A 17,508-nucleotide genomic window follows, 5' to 3' on the forward strand; every position below is an offset into this window, starting at 1 on the left:
CCTTAGTTTTTTCCATTGATGCTGTTGCAGGATTGAGTGGGATGTTCCTTGTGTGCACCTTTTGATATACCTACCTTGGGTAGTGTACTGTTATCCTACTAGTATACACACTCCTGCAATCCCTGACATTCATGTAATTGCTTCTACTGGTGTTGGTTATCCCAGCAATTTTTCGGTAAAGTTCGCTGAATTTTGTTTCATGTTAAAGTTTCTATGATCGAAAAAGAGATGACATCCGAAAAAGAATGTGTTAAAAAAAAAAACACGCATTTTTAATTGTGAAATTCATAGTCATTATTAATATTAATAAAGATTATACAGAAAAATTATAATGGTTGTTTGGACACATGATTTAGTAATTCCATTATATATTTTTTAAAAAGACAAATATGTAAAGGACACCAGATACAAAAGCTTAAAATAGGGTCCCTTGTTTAATAGTTGACTCAAAGTCATGACAATGAATCCATGTTAGACATGAATATATGCATACAGTGCCTGCTTCATGGATACAATAAATGTCATATAAGATTTCAGTGGTTGATAGCATCGAAACATTTGGATAATGAATCCACAGAATCTGTGTGGATTTTTTTGTGTTTAATAGCCTTCCCTTTTCAGCTGTAATTATGACAAGTTTTGTGTTACAGTTAACATATATGGTCAGGGTATGTCATCAGGTACAAGTACTATACTTCTTGTTTATTTCACTACGCCAACGGCACCAATATGAGAACCGTTTTGTGTTGCGTGGCTTAGTCCCATATACATGTAGCTTGCCATTTCATTACTTTTACCCTTTACCTCTAAGATACGCATTTTGACAAATTGGTAGGCCCTTAGAAAATCCAATTGAATTAAAGACCTTTCTTAATAGATTCAAGTTTTAAAGGCTTCATTTCTAACTCTTAGATACTGATGAGCAGCAAACAGCATAACACCTGAACAGACTGCGAGTTACTCGCAGGCTGTTTTGGTTTTATGCCGTTTGCTCATAGCCATTTTCACATTGCTTCTGAGAGGGAAAGGGTTTTAAGCAAGCAGAAATCCGTGTGAAGATGAGGGCTTCTATTCACCAACCCATTTTTAGACTTTACAATTTAGAATAGACTTACAAACAAGAAACATATGATCAACATTGAACTTAATGATACTTTTGGAACAAACTGTTTCAAGAATATTGTTTATTTTTAGACTTAAGTCTAAGAATTGGGTGGTGAATGCTGGCCAAGATTTTATTGGTTTTTGCCTTCATGTCTTTTATTAATTGTACTCCTACATTGTTAAAGTGAGGAGGCGAAAAATCTTATTCCTTAAAAAAAATCAATTGTAAATATTTCAAATGTGAGTCGAAGAAAAGGACTGATTGTTTATAGTGTTATGTAAAATCATCTTGTTTTTAGCTCACCTGAGCACAACGTGCTCATGGTGAGCTTTTGTGATTGCCTTTTGTCCGTCGTGCATTGTGCGTTGTGCGGCGTCAGCATTTGCCTTGTTAACTCTCTAGAGGCCACATTTATTGTCCAATCTTCATGAAATTTGGTCAGAAGATTGGTCTCAATAATATCTTGGATGAGTTTGAAAATGGTTATGTTTGCTTGAAAAACATGGCTGCCAAGGGGCGGGGCATTTTTCCTTTTATGGCTATATATGGCTATAGTAAAATCTTGTTAACACTCTAGAGGCCACATTTATTGTCTGATCTTCATGAAACGTGGTCAGAAGATTCATCCCAATAATATCTTGGACAAGTTCGAAAATGATGCCGGTTGGTTGAAAAACATGGCCGCCAGGGGGCGAAGCATTTTTCCTTATATGGCTATAGTAAAGCCTTGTTAACACTCTAGAGGCCACATTTATTTTCGGGATTTCATGAAACTTGCTCAGAAGATGTTTCCCAATGATATCTTGGATGAGTTTAAAAATGGTAACCTTTGCTTGAAAAACATGGCTGCCAAGGGGCGGGGCATTTTTCCTAATATGGCTATATATGGCTATAGTAAAATCTTGTTAACACTCTAGAGGCCACATTTAAAGTCCAATCTTCATGTATCTTGGTCAGAAGATTCTTCCCAATAATATCTTGGATGAGATAAAAAATGATGTCGGTTGGTTGAAAAACATGGCTGCCAGGGGGCGGGGCATTTTTCCTTATATGGTAGTGTTTTTCCCAGGAGGGCAAAGGGGCATGGCGCTTTACTTTAAAAAAGGGCATTTTAGCGCGCAGTTTAGGCAAAAAAGGGCAAAAACGTTCCCGGAATACCTGAATTACAGGGAAACATGTAATCGCATCAGAAGCAGTTGTGGAAAAAATAACATATAAACCAGCACATTTAATGGTAATAGATGTATTTAACTTACTATGATTTATATTAATATATTTAACTTGCAATGTACATTTAAGTTCCATGCTGTTTCAATAAACTGTACAGCACGCCAAAAATAATAAAGCAATATATGCATATGAATCTGATTATACACAGATCCACTAACATATAAATGAAACCATGTTTGTCTTATCCCATTTTCTAACAATAATCTTGACAGATGTTTAAAATAACATTGCGAGTAAATTAATCGCTAACAGTATGCAAACACTCGTTTCCGTGACATACATCAACCGAGTAGATTACAAATAAATAAATAATGTTGTTGCTATCTAAAACATTTTTATGCATCGTTGATTATCGCAGACATTTCATCAATTCCTTCTTAATGTATAATCTCCATTGTTAATTCGATCGTTAACGACGTTATTTGCCATTTTTGCCGAGTCACAATTTAATTCTGTATAGTCCGCCATGTTGATAAAATGTCAAATGATGTAAGCAACAGGTGCGCATAGCAACGTTTGCTATTCTGATAGTATTTTTTGAAAAAAATCAAAGAAAATGCTAATTTTAGAAACTCAGCAGACGACATTTGAGCAGACGACAAATTTCCCAGCATGCAAAGGGTTAAAGTGTTTTCCAAGATAAGCCTTTGCCCACTGCACAAGCATATCAGGGAAGACACCTTGCAAGCATATCAAGGAAGACACCTTGCTTTTATAGAATTTTATTTAAAGGGAGTCTGTTTTAAACGAAAATCCAGTCAAGGCGGAAATGTAGTCGCTCATAAGCCTGTGCAGACTGCACAGGCTTATCTGAGATGATACTTTAATCACATGCATTAAGCCTCGTTTTCCCAAATGGGGCATTAAGCGTATATGATACTCATTTCTTGGTTACTCTTCATTAAATATATATTTTGTGCACTTCATTTCTCTTCATATCTTGCTTTAGCATTTATTATCACTGTTTCGATATTAACTTTGCTAAAACAGGTGTACACACAGAATCCAGCCTAATGTAAGAAATGGGCCAGGTTAATGTTAGTTTTCTTTCTTTTCAAAATGGATGATGTATGGCACATAACTGAATGAATTGCACAATTTCAGTTATGAACTGTTTTGATGAATCTGTTGTGGCTGCTAAATAAGCAAGGGGGTTATTGTCATGCATTGCATCTTGAAGTCTTGTAAAAGCTGTGCTTTGCTTGTCCCAGCTCTGTGTCAGTATTCTGAATTTTTCCATTTCTTTTTTTTATTACCAGAGACATTTGTTTGTCTTTTGTATTTTTTACACAGATTTATGAATTTTTCACAACCATAATCAGATTTTCATGTTTTTACTTGCATACTACATGTATTTAATCTTTGTACTGGGATTCTCTTGCCTGTATTTTATGTGTACATTGTTGAATTAACATTATTTTTTTGACATATATTATTGTTTGCATTTCCTACCGGTAGTTGAAAAGAATGGGGAACTTATATCCGACGATGGTAACATTTACGTTCATGGCGTCTCTGGGTGACAAGAAAAAATGTGGAAATAACTGCTTGTTTTAAAAGCTTTACATAATTTTGTTTTTGATAAATTAATATATGGTTTGATGAATATTAACTTGATGTTGTTTTTGTGATGGCAGGTGATGTTTGAATGCAGCAGAATATGCAACATGCCTTACTAAACCCTTTCCCACATAGATGCAAAGTGAAAATGGCTCTGTGCAAACAGCATAAAACCAGAACAGCCTGCAAGTAATTCGCAGTCTGTTCAGGTTTTATGCTGTTTGCTGCTCATCAGTATCTGAGGGTTGGAAATGAAGCTTTTAAAACTTGAATATAGTAAGAAAGGTCTTAAATTAAATTGAACTTTCTTAGGGACTACAAATGCTTCAAAATAGTCGTATCTAAGTGGTAAAGGGTTGTCAACTAATTTTAGAACTTAAATACAAGTACATGTCAATCAAAAGTAGGAATTTATTGAACAACCCTCTTATCACCGAATACTTTTTTGCAGAAAGTCTCATTTTTATTATAATAACCATAAATCTAATGTGAGGACAGACGTTGTTATGAACTACTATTATATTAAATATGATATTGGCCAATTTTTTTTTTAAACAAGGCAGAATTTTAAGAAGTGGTGCCAATGAATGTTTTATTAGTAGCGCACATTTATTATATGATGTATGTATAATGTGTGGTGTTTTCTCTGCGTTATAAGTGGTGTGGTGTGCAGTGAAGGCTACACGTATATTCTTTTTAACGTGATTACTTATTGGTCATGTTAATGCATAAATATGCAGTATGGAAATGAAGTTTCTTGTGAAGTGAGAATAAATATATTTTTATTCAAGTATGTCAATTTTTCTTTGTTCTTGTATTCATTTTTTCTGAAGATTTTCTGTAATGGATTCATAGCCAGGAAAATTCATTATCCCCACGCTTTTTGAAAAGCGTGGGGATATTGTGGTTATCTCCGCCGTCTGTCTGGTTGTCTGTCTGTCCGTCCTGGCCACTATCTCCTCCTACACTCTTAGCACTAGAACCTTGAAACTTACACACATGGTAGCTATGAGCATATGTGCGACCCTGCACTATTTGAATTTTGATCTGACCACTGGGTCAAAAGTTATGGGGGTTGGTGTGGGGCCGGGTCAGAGATTTTCACTCATTTTTTTAGGTTATTTTACATTAACTTCTTCATTTCTACACGGATTTACTTCAAATTGATACTTAACAACCTCTCTTATGACAATACGGTCAATCTCAACTATGCATGGCCCCATTACCAACCCTGGGGCGCCCCGCCCACATAGACCACACCCACCCAAAATTGCCTTTTACTATAATTTCTTCCTTTCTACACTGATTCACCTCTAATTGATACTGAACTTCTATAATGACAATATGACAATACGGTCAATCTCAATTATGCATGGCCCAATTACCAACCCTGGGGCACACCTGGGTCAAACATGTGGCGTGGGGATACGCGTCGGCCTCTGCCGCGCCATTTCTAGTTTTAATTGACATTGGGTTTTTAGCTATTATAATAAGGAAAATTTTATTTGATTTACATTGGATTTCTAGCTTGAAAATTTTGTTGTCATTGACAATGGATTTATTTCTAGGGGAATATATTTTCACTGACTTTGGATTTATAGCTAGGAAAATATATTTTTATTGACAACAGATTTATAGCTAGGAAAATGTATTTTAATTGACATTGGACTTGTAGCTAGGAAAAATATTTTTATTGACATTGGATTTATAGCTAGGAAAACTTATTTTCATTGACTATGTATTTATAGCTTGGAAAAAATATTGTCACTGACATCATGGTATTATTTTATCAAAGATCTTATAACAAGTCAAAGCCTCCTCTGAATTTCATATTTAACAAAATGAAAAGAAAATCTTGTAAATACAGTAATCACATATATATGTTCATAAAATCACCAACTTAAAGACATCACAAATACATGTGTATAAACTCACTCAAATATAGTAATCATACATACAGTACAGCTCACGCAAAACAAACATATTCCGCGATCCGCGGAGTCAGACGCCATCTTGTGTTCGCGGAGTCGACTCGGAATCGACTATCTGGTCGCCGAGTAGCCGCGTCTGTCCGCCGAGGCACTCCGCATCTCGTCTCCGCGACACGCCTCGGCATGATGCCGAGGAATTTGTTGATGATGTCGAGTCATTCGGCGGACAATCGTATTAATTATAATTTACAATGTACATGTACCTCGGATAGAAATGGAGTTTCGCATAATGAAATTTATTACATGGAGCGTTACTACGTTGCGAAACAATTCACTACATAATACAAGGTTTTGCATCATCTGTCCAAATTATCCAAATGTCCAAATTATCTTTATTAACTGTTTCTTAACCCTTTCCCTGATAGATGCGTATAATCCCGAGTCTATCGTTTCCCCGATACATGCGTTTATGACTGTCATTCTCAATTACCACATACATGCGATTTCTCCGTCTCTATCCATTTCCCGCTAATCCCGTATATTCCATTTTCAAATGCAAATTCTGATTAATACTGACGAGAAAAGTGCTCAAGAAAACTCATTAACACAGACATCCAACATTTTTCTAAAATATCAAAGGAATTTCGGCATATGTTTCTAATTAAAGATTTGATGAAATAGGTGTCCAATCGGGAAAAGGGTAACACAAATAAAAACATGTATAAGCCCATGATATTTTCGTGTCCAGTGTTTGTCTAAAACAAAAAGCGCGCGAAAATAGGCGTGGGTGAATTTATTGGTACACAAAACTACGAAGCGCAGACAACATTTCCTGAATAAAATAAAAGTCAAAAACGCTGTATCATTTTCATATTTTAGTTCGTTCAATATTGCAACAATTACTGTATTGTATCTGATTGCACACAAAGTGCCGTGTAAAGTTAATATTCTTTTACAACGACCAATAAACAGCGTCATCTATATTTAGATTTTATGCAACATGTATAAGTCATTTTCTGAAAATTGGAAGAAAGGAAAAGCGATTTTTCGAAAATAAACCAACGTTTTTTTTCCCATTCAATTTGTCATAATTATTTATATTTTGTTTTGTCTGTGTATGTTTGATTGGGTCTCATTTGTTTTTTGAAGCAAATCTTATGAAAAAAAAATATCGTAATGGTAAATGTTTAAAGCAAGTCCCGTTTCCGAGATCATATACGAGAATTACTTCGATATGTTTACTGATAAATTATGGTTTTGACAGACGACACGTGCTTATCTAAAGTGTGTGTTTTTGTAATACACGGGATATTGGTTTATCGGTGCTTGATTACGCAATAAAACAAAGACGCAGTCGGCGGTTTTAAGAAGGCCTTTTGTACTGACTAACACAATAGTTAATAGTGCACGTGCTTATCTAACATTTAGGGATAAAACACACGGGAGACTAGACACTTTATGCTTGTTTGGGCCATAACCGGTGGTTATTTTCAGTAGCACACGTGTCCAGAAACTAACGAGTTCGGGTAATAAAGCACTGAGATTATGATCTGAAAACTGCCTGGCGTCCGAAATGAAACAAAATGCCGACAAATCAAAAGATTAACCGCCTAATGTTTAAGTATAAAAAAAATGCCGACAAATCAAATGATTAACCGCCTAATGTTTCAGTATAAAATTCGATATTTTAAGGCGGGGTTCTCACTGCATTTCCTTTTGCATTCGCATACGCTTGTATAACTTGTTATTTGCACGGATTTATTGAGATTACAATGAAAATGCTCACGCTTTTCAGGCAGATAACGTGATATTACACAAGTCATCTTTATTTTCGCGCAATTTCTAAGAGAACAGCAGATTAACACGTGTATTTAATTGTCACAATAATGATACTGTTTTGCGTCGCAACATTATTTTGGTAGTCACATTTATGCCGAGTTTAATGTTTCAATATATTGCCCGATAATTTCGTTTATTAAATTTATATTTAGATGCAACATGTACATGGCCATTTCTGAAAATCGGGACGAAGTGAAAGTTATCATTTTTAAATATATACGAATATAAGTTTTTATTAAAATTGTCAACAGTATTTATATTTATTTTCTATATGTATAGTTGTTTGGTTCTCATATGGATTTTCGCAAATCTTATGATACTCAATATGTTATTTTCGATGTTTAAAGCAAATCTTGTTTCCGAGATCATGTTCGGGATTAAACTGTGTAAGGTTCATTGATATGGTTATAATGACCTACAAAATCATTATGTATCAAGTTCCGTATGCAGTGAAGCTGACCAAAGGTTTACACAATCACGCAGATGTAAACATATGTATTTTTTTCGGCAAATCGCCGCGTGTAAAGACGCGGCGTGATGCCGCGGATATATGCCGAGGCAGAAACAGACGCGGCGTAACTCCGCGAATTATCGCGGAGTGCCTCGGCATGATGCCGAGGGAATACTCGTTGTGGATGCCGAGTAATTTCGAAAACAAAAGAGTGTGTCCGCGGCGTAGCCGCGGATTTTGTTGGTTTTGCGTGAGCTGTACTGTAGATGTTAATAAAATCATTATAATAAAGTAATCATAAATAAATGTTACTCAATTCACTAAAATAAAGTTATCATAAATATTTGTTGGTGATCAGTGCTACATCATCATAGAAAATAGTACCAGTATCATAATGTATATACATTCATGTAACTAAATATCCTTTTCAATGCTTAATAAGATGTTTCCCTATTTACAGCCAAGGAAAACAAGCTCCGGTACCCGGTCGCTGACAGCAGTGGAGGGGAGCCAGCGAAATCTGATACTGACGCAGATAAGGAGGAAAAGGGGGGAAAGGGAAAAAAGAAAAAGAAAGGTAAAAATAGGGAAATTGAAAACAAGAAAAAGAAAAGTAATATCGGTTGAATAGGTCTTGTTTTTAACCCTTTCTGTCTGAGATAAGCATTTTTACACATTTGTTGTCCCATAACTTATTATATTAAGGCCTGTCTTACTGGATTCAAGTTTGAAAGTTTTTATGTCCCACCCTAAAATGCTGATGAGCAGCAAACAGCATACAACCTGAACAGACTGCGAGTGACAGGCAGGCTGTTCTGGTTTTATGCTGGTTGCAGTACTTTGTCATTTTCACTTTTCTTCTGAGCGAGAAAGGGTTAATATTAAGGATTCCTTGCAGTTGAATCATCGTAATGTTTCTTTATTGCGGGGTAGTTGCTGTAGTTTAACATTAAACCTTGGATATTTTTAAATTATATAAATATATTGTTTTTCGTTACCTGTTTGATTGGTTTATAAGTAACTATTTATAGTATATATTTACAATAAAATTGGGCAGCAACTACATATCTGGACCCAGATGTTGAACATTAGAACTATTGATTAAATTGATTATGGTTTAAGTTTTATAAAATATATTTCTCATACTGGAATACTGTAAGCCATGGAGGCTCCAATCTATAGAACTATTGATGATTTTGGACAGTGATGAATTTACAAATGACTATTAAAATGTATGTGCGTTAAACATTCCATGTTTAGGGGATTTTGTTTGTGTTTGCCAAACATGTTCTTTTTACATAATCATTTATTGACTTATAAACAAATGTCAGAAAATTGCATACAACTTTAAAAAAAAATCTTTCCCACTCAGAAGCAACGTGAAAATAGCTATATGCAACCAGCATAAAACCATAATAGCCTGCAAGTAACTCTCAGTCTTTTCAGGTTTTATGCTGTTTGCTGCTAATCAGTACCTTAGGGTTGAAAATAAAGCCTTTACAACATGAAACGAGAAAGAAAGGTCTTAAATTTAATTTGATTTTCTAAGAGACTACAAACATGTCAAAGAGTGGTTAATGGTTAACAGCATTATCAATACCTTTTTTCCAGGAAAAAAGAAGAGGAAAAAGAAGGAGCCCCCGCAACCGCCTAGGGTTGGTCCGTGGATTCACAAGCTGCATATAGCTGATAATGGAATTGACAACCTAGCATTTGGTGCTAAATATGCTCCCGTTATATGCATGAGGCTGTTTAAAAAGTGAGTAAATCAAAGAAGTAGGGATAGCATATATATATATATAGAGACTTTTAGGCAAGTGTTGGATAGTCATACAATATATTTTATTTAGCAAGGTTCTAAAATTAAACCTTGGCCATTGGTTCACGCTTTTGTGCCAAGCAAATCTATATTTGTTTAATATCTTGCATTCTGTTTATCCTATAATGTTCACTCTTTTTTGTCTTTTGCCAGTAGACGAATTATAATACGTAGCTATTAACAAGAGATGTGTTTGTCAGAAACACAATGCCCCCTATTGTGTCGCTTTGAAGTCATAAATTTGACCTTTGACCTTGAAGGATGACCTTGACCTTTCACCACTCAAATGTGCAGTTCCATGAGATACACATGCATGCCAAATATCAAGTTGCTATCTTCAATATTTAAAAAGTTATGACCAAACTTTAACGAAGGCTAAAGTTTTAGGAAAGAAAAATACAATGAAATTTGACCTTTGACCTTGAAGGATAACCTTGACTTTTCACCACTCAAAATGTGCAGCTCTGTGCGATACACATGCATGCCAAATATGAAGTTGCTTTCTTCAATATTGCAAAATTATCAAACTTTAACCAAGGTTAAAGTTTTGGGACACACACATACAATGAATGAATGAATGAATGACAGACAGACAGACAGGCCAAAAACAATATACCCCCGATCTTTCGATCCGGGGGCATAAAAATATGGAAAACATCAAATAATGTCATGAAAATAAACAGAATGGAGGCATTAAAATGTGGCTATTCAATGTGAAATACAGATGAGTTGATTCAATTGGCTGCCATGTCCATCAATGCTGGCTAACTGATATCCAGCACTTTGTAAAGTCTTATCAATTCTTTTAGCTCACCTGAGTTGGTTAACAAGGATTTGGTCTGGCCCAGTCCTTCTTCCTTAATGCGTATACAGTAAAAATATGCAAATATTCACATAGCATAATTAACAAAATATCTTCTGATTTTTGCACTTATGTATTGAACACTATAGTAATGTACAATCAATATTATTTGTAGGTCATCAATTTTGGTTGTTGGATGGGTTTACCAATCTACCTTCCTAACACAAACACATTGGAATATGACCAAATCAGATTACTCTTTTTTCCAGATTCAGAAATTCAAGAATTTACGTTGAACAAAAAGTCATTTCTTGAAAAACCACAAAATTTCATGCCAAAAAATATATATGAGCTGTGCTCTGTGAAAAAGGGGTTTAATCCATGTGTGAAAAAGTGTTGTCACAGATTAGCCTGTGAAGTCTGCACAGGCTAATCAGGGACAACACTTTCTGCCTAAACTGGATTTTTGCTAATAAAAGACTTTCTTTAAACAAAAAATATCATAAAAGCGGAAATTGTCAGCCCTGATAAGCCTGTGCGAACTGCACAGGCTAATCTGGAATGACACTTTATGCACAAGTATTAAACCCTGTTTTCACAGAGCGCGGCCCACATGATTTAATAGTATTCAGGAACCTCACTGTTTTTGTGTTACCCATGTTTCAGACTGTTAATGCACAGTGACTGTGTTGAGGAGCTTGACCTTGAGGACAACTGGATAGGTGACCTGGCTGGTAGAGAAATACTGGAGGCGTTGGAGCATAGGAAGGAAGGTAGGTACAACAGGATAGGTGACCTGGCTGGTAGAGAAATACTGGAGGCATTGGAGCATAGGAAGGAAGGTATGTACAACTGGATAGGTGACCTGGCTGGTAGAGAAATACTGGAGGCATTGGAGCATAGGAAGGAAGGTAGGTACAACTGGATAGGTGACCTGGCTGGTAGAGAAATACTGGAGGCATTGGAGCATAGGAAGGAAGGCAGGTGGACAACTGGATAGGTGACCTGGCTGGTAGAGAAATACTGGAGGCATTGGATCATAGGAAGGAAGGTAGGTACAACTGGATAGGTGACCTGGCTGGTAGAGAAATACTGGAGGCATTGGATCATAGGAAGGAAGGTATGTACAACTGGATAGGTGACCTGGCTGGTAGAGAAATACTGAAGGCATTGGAGCATAGGAAGGAAGGTAGGTACAACTGGATAGGTGACCTGGCTGGTAGAGAAATACTGGAGGCATTAGAGCATAGGAAGGAAGGTAGGTGCAACTGGATAGGTGACCTGGCTGGCAGAGAAATACTGGAGGCATTGGAGCATAGGAAGGAAGGTAGGTACAACTGGATAGGTGACCTGGCTGGTAGAGAAATACTGGAGGCATTGGAGCATAGGAAGGAAGGTAGGTACAACTGGATAGGTGACCTGGCTGGTAGAGAAATACTGGAGGCATTGGAGCATAGGAAGGAAGGTAGGTACAACTGGATAGGTGACCTGGCTGGTAGAGAAATACTGGAGGCGTTGGAGCATAGCAAGGAAGGTAGGTGCAACTGGATAGGTGACCTGGCTGGTAGAGAAATACTGGAGGCATTGGATCATAGGAAGGAAGGTAGGTGGACAACTGGATAGGTGACCTGACTGGCAGAGAAATACTGGAGGCATTGGATCATAGGAAGGAAGGTAGGTGGACAACTGGATAGGTGACCTGGCTGGTAGAGAAATACTGGAGGCATTGGAGCATAGGAAGGAAGGTAGGTACAACTGGATAGGTGACCTGGCTGGTAGAGAAATACTGGAGGCATTGGGGGCGTTAATCATTAGTTTTTCAGTTAACAATTGGGCCATACTGAAGGTGTTTGAGCAAAGGAAGAAAGGAGGATGGGAATATCACTACCATATTGAATAAAAAAAATTCAATTTTTCTTGAAACACTAGTTATGCAATCCCTTATTCCCATTCAACAATAGGGTGATATTGGAAGTATTGGAGTGTATGAAGACAAAATTGTGAAGTATAAATTGTTATACTGTCCTATTTCCTACCCACTACAACTGAATAGTTGAGCTTGCTGACAGAAAAGCATGGGGCATATAGAAACTAATGTACTAGTATTTGCATTAACACTTAAATACATCTTGATTTATGCTATGAAGTCCCAATTTTTACTGTAGCCAAATTGGATGTTGTTTAGAAATGGTTACATCAGAAACTTAAAAAAAAATGTGTTGTAATAAAAAAAATGCAGAAATTTTAGTTGCCAATTAAGGACTTTGCTTTGACCAATTAGAGATTCTAGTAGCAACGGGCTATTTTAACTTCTTGAAACGCTTACATAGCTACATTATGAATTTGTAGACATTTGGTTTGGTCTCAGAGGGCACCATTTAGTTAAACACTGTAAGAATATCTGCAGTGTGTTTATGAGCAATTGAGTCGTGTTCTGAGAAAACTGGGCATAATGCATGTGCGTAAAGTTTCGTCCCTGATTAGCCTGTGCAGTCCACACAGGCTAATCAGGGACGACACTTTCCGCTTTTATGGCATTTTTAATTTCAAGGGGGTCCCTCCTTACCAAAAATCAAGTTAAAGCGGAAAGTGTTGTCCCAGATTAGCCTGTGCCAGCTACACAGGCTAATCTGGGACAACACTTTACGCACATGCATTAAGCCCAATTTTCTCAGAACAAGACACAATTGAAATGTTGATTGAGTTTACTTTACCTTCTCTTGCGTAAACAATGTTTAAAGGCGGCATTCAATCTTTAAGTTGGATATTTAGATAATTCATTCGAATGTCTTTGAAATATATCATTATCAGCATCATTTGTAATATTTTTACTGTGTGATAGTTACTGCACAGTTGAATCTGGAGCTGGTTTGTCCGCTAATAACACCAGGTAACCTTGCATGACTTTAAAGCTGACAAGGTTACTTCTGACCAAACTTCACAGGCTTGTCAGGAGCTATGCTGGCAGCATATGGCATAAGACCCATATTCACATGACATTGCTAAAATGTTGTTGTTGTTTGTTTCAATGCCTGAACAATTTTGTAGAGAAAATGGGCGGAGTAAAGATCAGAACCACCCATAACCTCAGCGCAGACGTCTTCAACAGCATTCTGAAGCTGGGATCAGGGCTGAAGAAAAAGAAGAAGAAAGGGAAGAAGGTAAACGGATTCAAATTAGTTAACAAATTCAGGCTGCTCTTTGAGAAAACTGTGTTGTCCCAGATAAGCCTGGGTAGTATGCATAGGCTAATCAGGGACAACACTTACCGCCTAGACTAGATTTTTGTTTAGAAGAGACTTTTTAAACTCAGGATTCCATAACAGCAGAAAGTGTGCGGACTGCAAAGGCTTATCTTGGACAAAATTATGCACATTCATTAAGTCCTGTTTTCCTGTTTGAAGCATTGGTAAATTTACATTTTGTATTCTGCAGACTATACATGCACAAATCTTAAAAAAAATGAGAATAACAAACTTTGATTTTGCTCTCTGTAATACAAAATTCACATGCACAAAGCTTTGAATCTTTTTGAGGCCCAATAAATTGCTGATTTCTTCAGCCAGCTTGGTTTTTGCAAGTGTCATCCTTTGTAATTGTTTAGTGAAAACACCAAGTCTAACAGTGACTTAACAAGTCATTACATCTGCAATGTCTGTGATAGAGAGGTCATGTTTTAATATTTTTCTGTTTACTGTGGCACAGTGGATATGTTGTCCGCATAGCAACCTAAAGGTCACAATTGTTCGATCCCCACTATAGGTGCGTTTTTTTAGATCTCCTCTATACACACCAAGTACTGATTTTAGTCCCTTGAAACGGACTCGAGAATGTTTCAAATAAGCCTTTGGCTTTGGATTTCATAGAGCTAAAATAAATAGGTTTTAACTAAACCAATAGTTCTTAGTTGACTACTATAATAATATGTTGAGTTGTTGTTCTTGTTTTGCAGAAGAAGAAGAAGAAATAGAGATATCCCCAAATCCAAAAGATGGATTGTTCTCATAGATAACAGTCAAGTCATGTGAACAACACTTCGGCATTTTAAGGACTACTTGTGCTATGATAAGTGATACAGCCAAATGTTTCTTAAAGGTCTAGCTTTTGGCAGCAAATGGAACTTTTAAGCCAGGCTCTGGGAAAACGGGGCCAATGCATGTGAGTAAACCAGGAAGCAAAGTCTAATCAGGGACGACACTTTCCACTTGTGCTTGATTTTCAAATTGAAGAAACATCCTTTAAACCAAAAATTCCATAACAGTGTTGTCCCTGATAAGTCTGTGCACACTAAACAGGCTAATCTTGGACGACACTTGAGGTACATGTATGGATCTTAGTTCTTCCAGAGCTCCGCGCACGTCCTGTGATAAATAAACTTCATTGCTTGTGATATTTAGTTTCATACTGTGATATATGCACCATACAAAAGTTATATAGCACCAAGGTGTTTTTTCTCCTTCAACTGCACTTTAACTAACACAATATTCTTAAGTATAAAATATTTCTTATAATTTTTGATTAAAACATGACTTTTGAACTCAAATACATTTTTTCTAGCCGATATTCCAATTCAAAATTATCATTTTAATGCTGTAATATAAGAAAAGGAAAACATGTTTTGGTGCTATTTAACTTTTGCTGTTTGTAACATTGTCTGTAAATGTTTTTTGATTCTTTTCTCCTATGTATATGAGTCGTGTCTGAGAAAACTGGGCATAATGTATGTGCATAACGTGTCGTCCCAGATTAGCCTGTGCAGTCCGCACAGGCTTATCAGGGACGACACTTTCCGCTTTTATGACATTTTTCGTTAAAATGAAGTCTTTTCTTAGCAAAAATCCAATTTAGACGGAAAGTGTCGTCCCTGATTAGCCTGTACAGACTGCACAGGCTAATCTGGGACGACACTTTACGCACATGCTTTATGCCCAGTTTTCTCAGAACACGACTTGTATATATTTACATTAATCATGAGTATGATGTCTGTAAGATTGATCAGAGAATCTCTAGGTCTGCATTTACTCAGTTTTCAAGTTGCCTGTCTACTCTACATGTTGCCTGTCTACTCTACATGTTGCCTGTCTACTCTACATGTTGCCTGTCTACTCTACATGTTGCCTGTCTACTCTATATGTTGCCTGTCTACTCTACATGTTGCCTGTCTACTCTACATGTTCCCTATCTACTCTACATGTTGCCTGTCTACTCTACATGTTGCCTATCTACTCTACATGTTGCCTGTCTACTCTACATGTTGCCTGTCTACTCTACATGTTGCCTGTCTACTCTACATGTTGCCGGTCTACTCTACATGTTGCCTATCTACTCTACATGTTGCCTGTCTACTCTACATGTTGCCTATCTACTCTACATGTTGCATGTCTACTCTACATGTTGCCTGTCTACTCTACATGTTGCCTATCTACTCTACATGTTGCCTGTCTACTCTACATGTTGCCTATCTTCTCTACATGTTGCCTATCTACTCTACATGTTGCCTATCTACTCTACATGTTGCCTGTCTACTCTACATGTTGCCTATCTACTCTACATGTTGCCTATCTACTCTACATGTTGCCTGTCTACTCTACATGTTGCCTATCTACTCTACATGTTGCCGGTCTACTCTACATGTTGCCTATCTACTCTACATGTTGCCTGTCTACTCTACATGTTGCCTGTCTACTCTACATGTTGCCTATCTACTCTACATGTTGCCTGTCTACTCTACATGTTGCCTATCTACTCTACATGTTGCCTGCCTACTCTACATGTTGCCTGTTTAGATCCAAACTGTCCTGAATGAAGGCTTATAAGCTTAAAATTTAGAATTTACTAAAATTGAAGCTAAAGCATTAGAATTGTTTTTTCATGACTTCTTAAACTTATTTGTTATGATGTTAAAATTCAAACATTGAGTGCCCATACATGTAGACATATAGTTCCTTAATGTATCATATACTTGAGTTTTGAAATATTTAAAATGACAAAATAAAAAATAAGATACTTTATACACATGTTGTCCATCATGTAATCACATTTTTGTTATAAGAGAAATCACATAAAAATAAGTTTAACTTTTAATTTTACATATATAATAATATCCACTGTATATTTTTTTTTAAAGTTTGTTTTTCAATATCTTTGGTGCCAAAAATCGTGTACGTTTGAGTGTATGTAAATGGTCGTTAATATTTATCATATTTACATTTGTTTTATAGTTCTAATTTTATTTATATTTACTATCAGCTTGTTAACTTTTAAAAGCCAATATATATGAAACTATAACTGTTGTAGTTTTTTGTTACATTTCCTAAACAATACAAGATCTGTCAATAACCACTGTTAGATAATATATCCTCAAACGCATGTTCATGTTGGTCTCTTACCTTCAATCTTGGGTCAGTATCTTGTCAAGCTTGCATAGGAAAAGCTTGATATAACTCACCATATAGAGATGTTGTGTCACATATAAGACCCCCTTTTATAGTTCAAAGGTCAATGCAATCATGAGAAGTGAAAGTGTAAAACTTGTGCATGAGACAGATTGTCCAGACTCAAACTTTATCTTGCAATTTTAAATTAACTTATTACAAATGTTTCTTATGTGTTGACAGTGTGGCACATACACACCTCGTATCCCCATCCCAATGGTATATATCACACCTCGTATCCCCATCCCAATGGTATATATCACACCTCGTATCCCCATCCCAATGGTATATATCACACCTCGTATCCCCATCCCACTGGTATATATCACTTAAGGGT

General features: G+C 36.4%; 1 protein-coding gene across 9 annotated transcripts in view; it reads left to right on the forward strand.

The window, feature by feature from the left end:
* The window catches only part of LOC127836335 (uncharacterized), a 30,461-nt gene extending 13,436 nt beyond the window's left edge, over positions 1–17,025 (forward strand). For 3 of the 9 annotated variants that reach the window (XM_052362919.1, XM_052362925.1, XM_052362928.1), the window contains 7 exons: positions 651–680; positions 8,577–8,693; positions 9,728–9,875; positions 11,404–11,459; positions 11,529–11,579; positions 13,786–13,898; positions 14,690–17,025. In XM_052362919.1, coding sequence (XP_052218879.1) covers positions 651–680; positions 8,577–8,693; positions 9,728–9,875; positions 11,404–11,459; positions 11,529–11,579; positions 13,786–13,898; positions 14,690–14,707 — 533 coding nt within the window. In that variant the 3' untranslated portion in view covers positions 14,708–17,025. The other 6 variants (XM_052362923.1, XM_052362922.1, XM_052362920.1 and 3 more) reach the window with 6 other exon arrangements.
* Positions 17,026–17,508: the final 483 nt, after the last annotated feature.

Source organism: Dreissena polymorpha, chromosome 6 (assembly GCF_020536995.1).
Source record: "Dreissena polymorpha isolate Duluth1 chromosome 6, UMN_Dpol_1.0, whole genome shotgun sequence".
NCBI classification, from domain to species: domain Eukaryota; kingdom Metazoa; phylum Mollusca; class Bivalvia; order Myida; family Dreissenidae; genus Dreissena; species Dreissena polymorpha.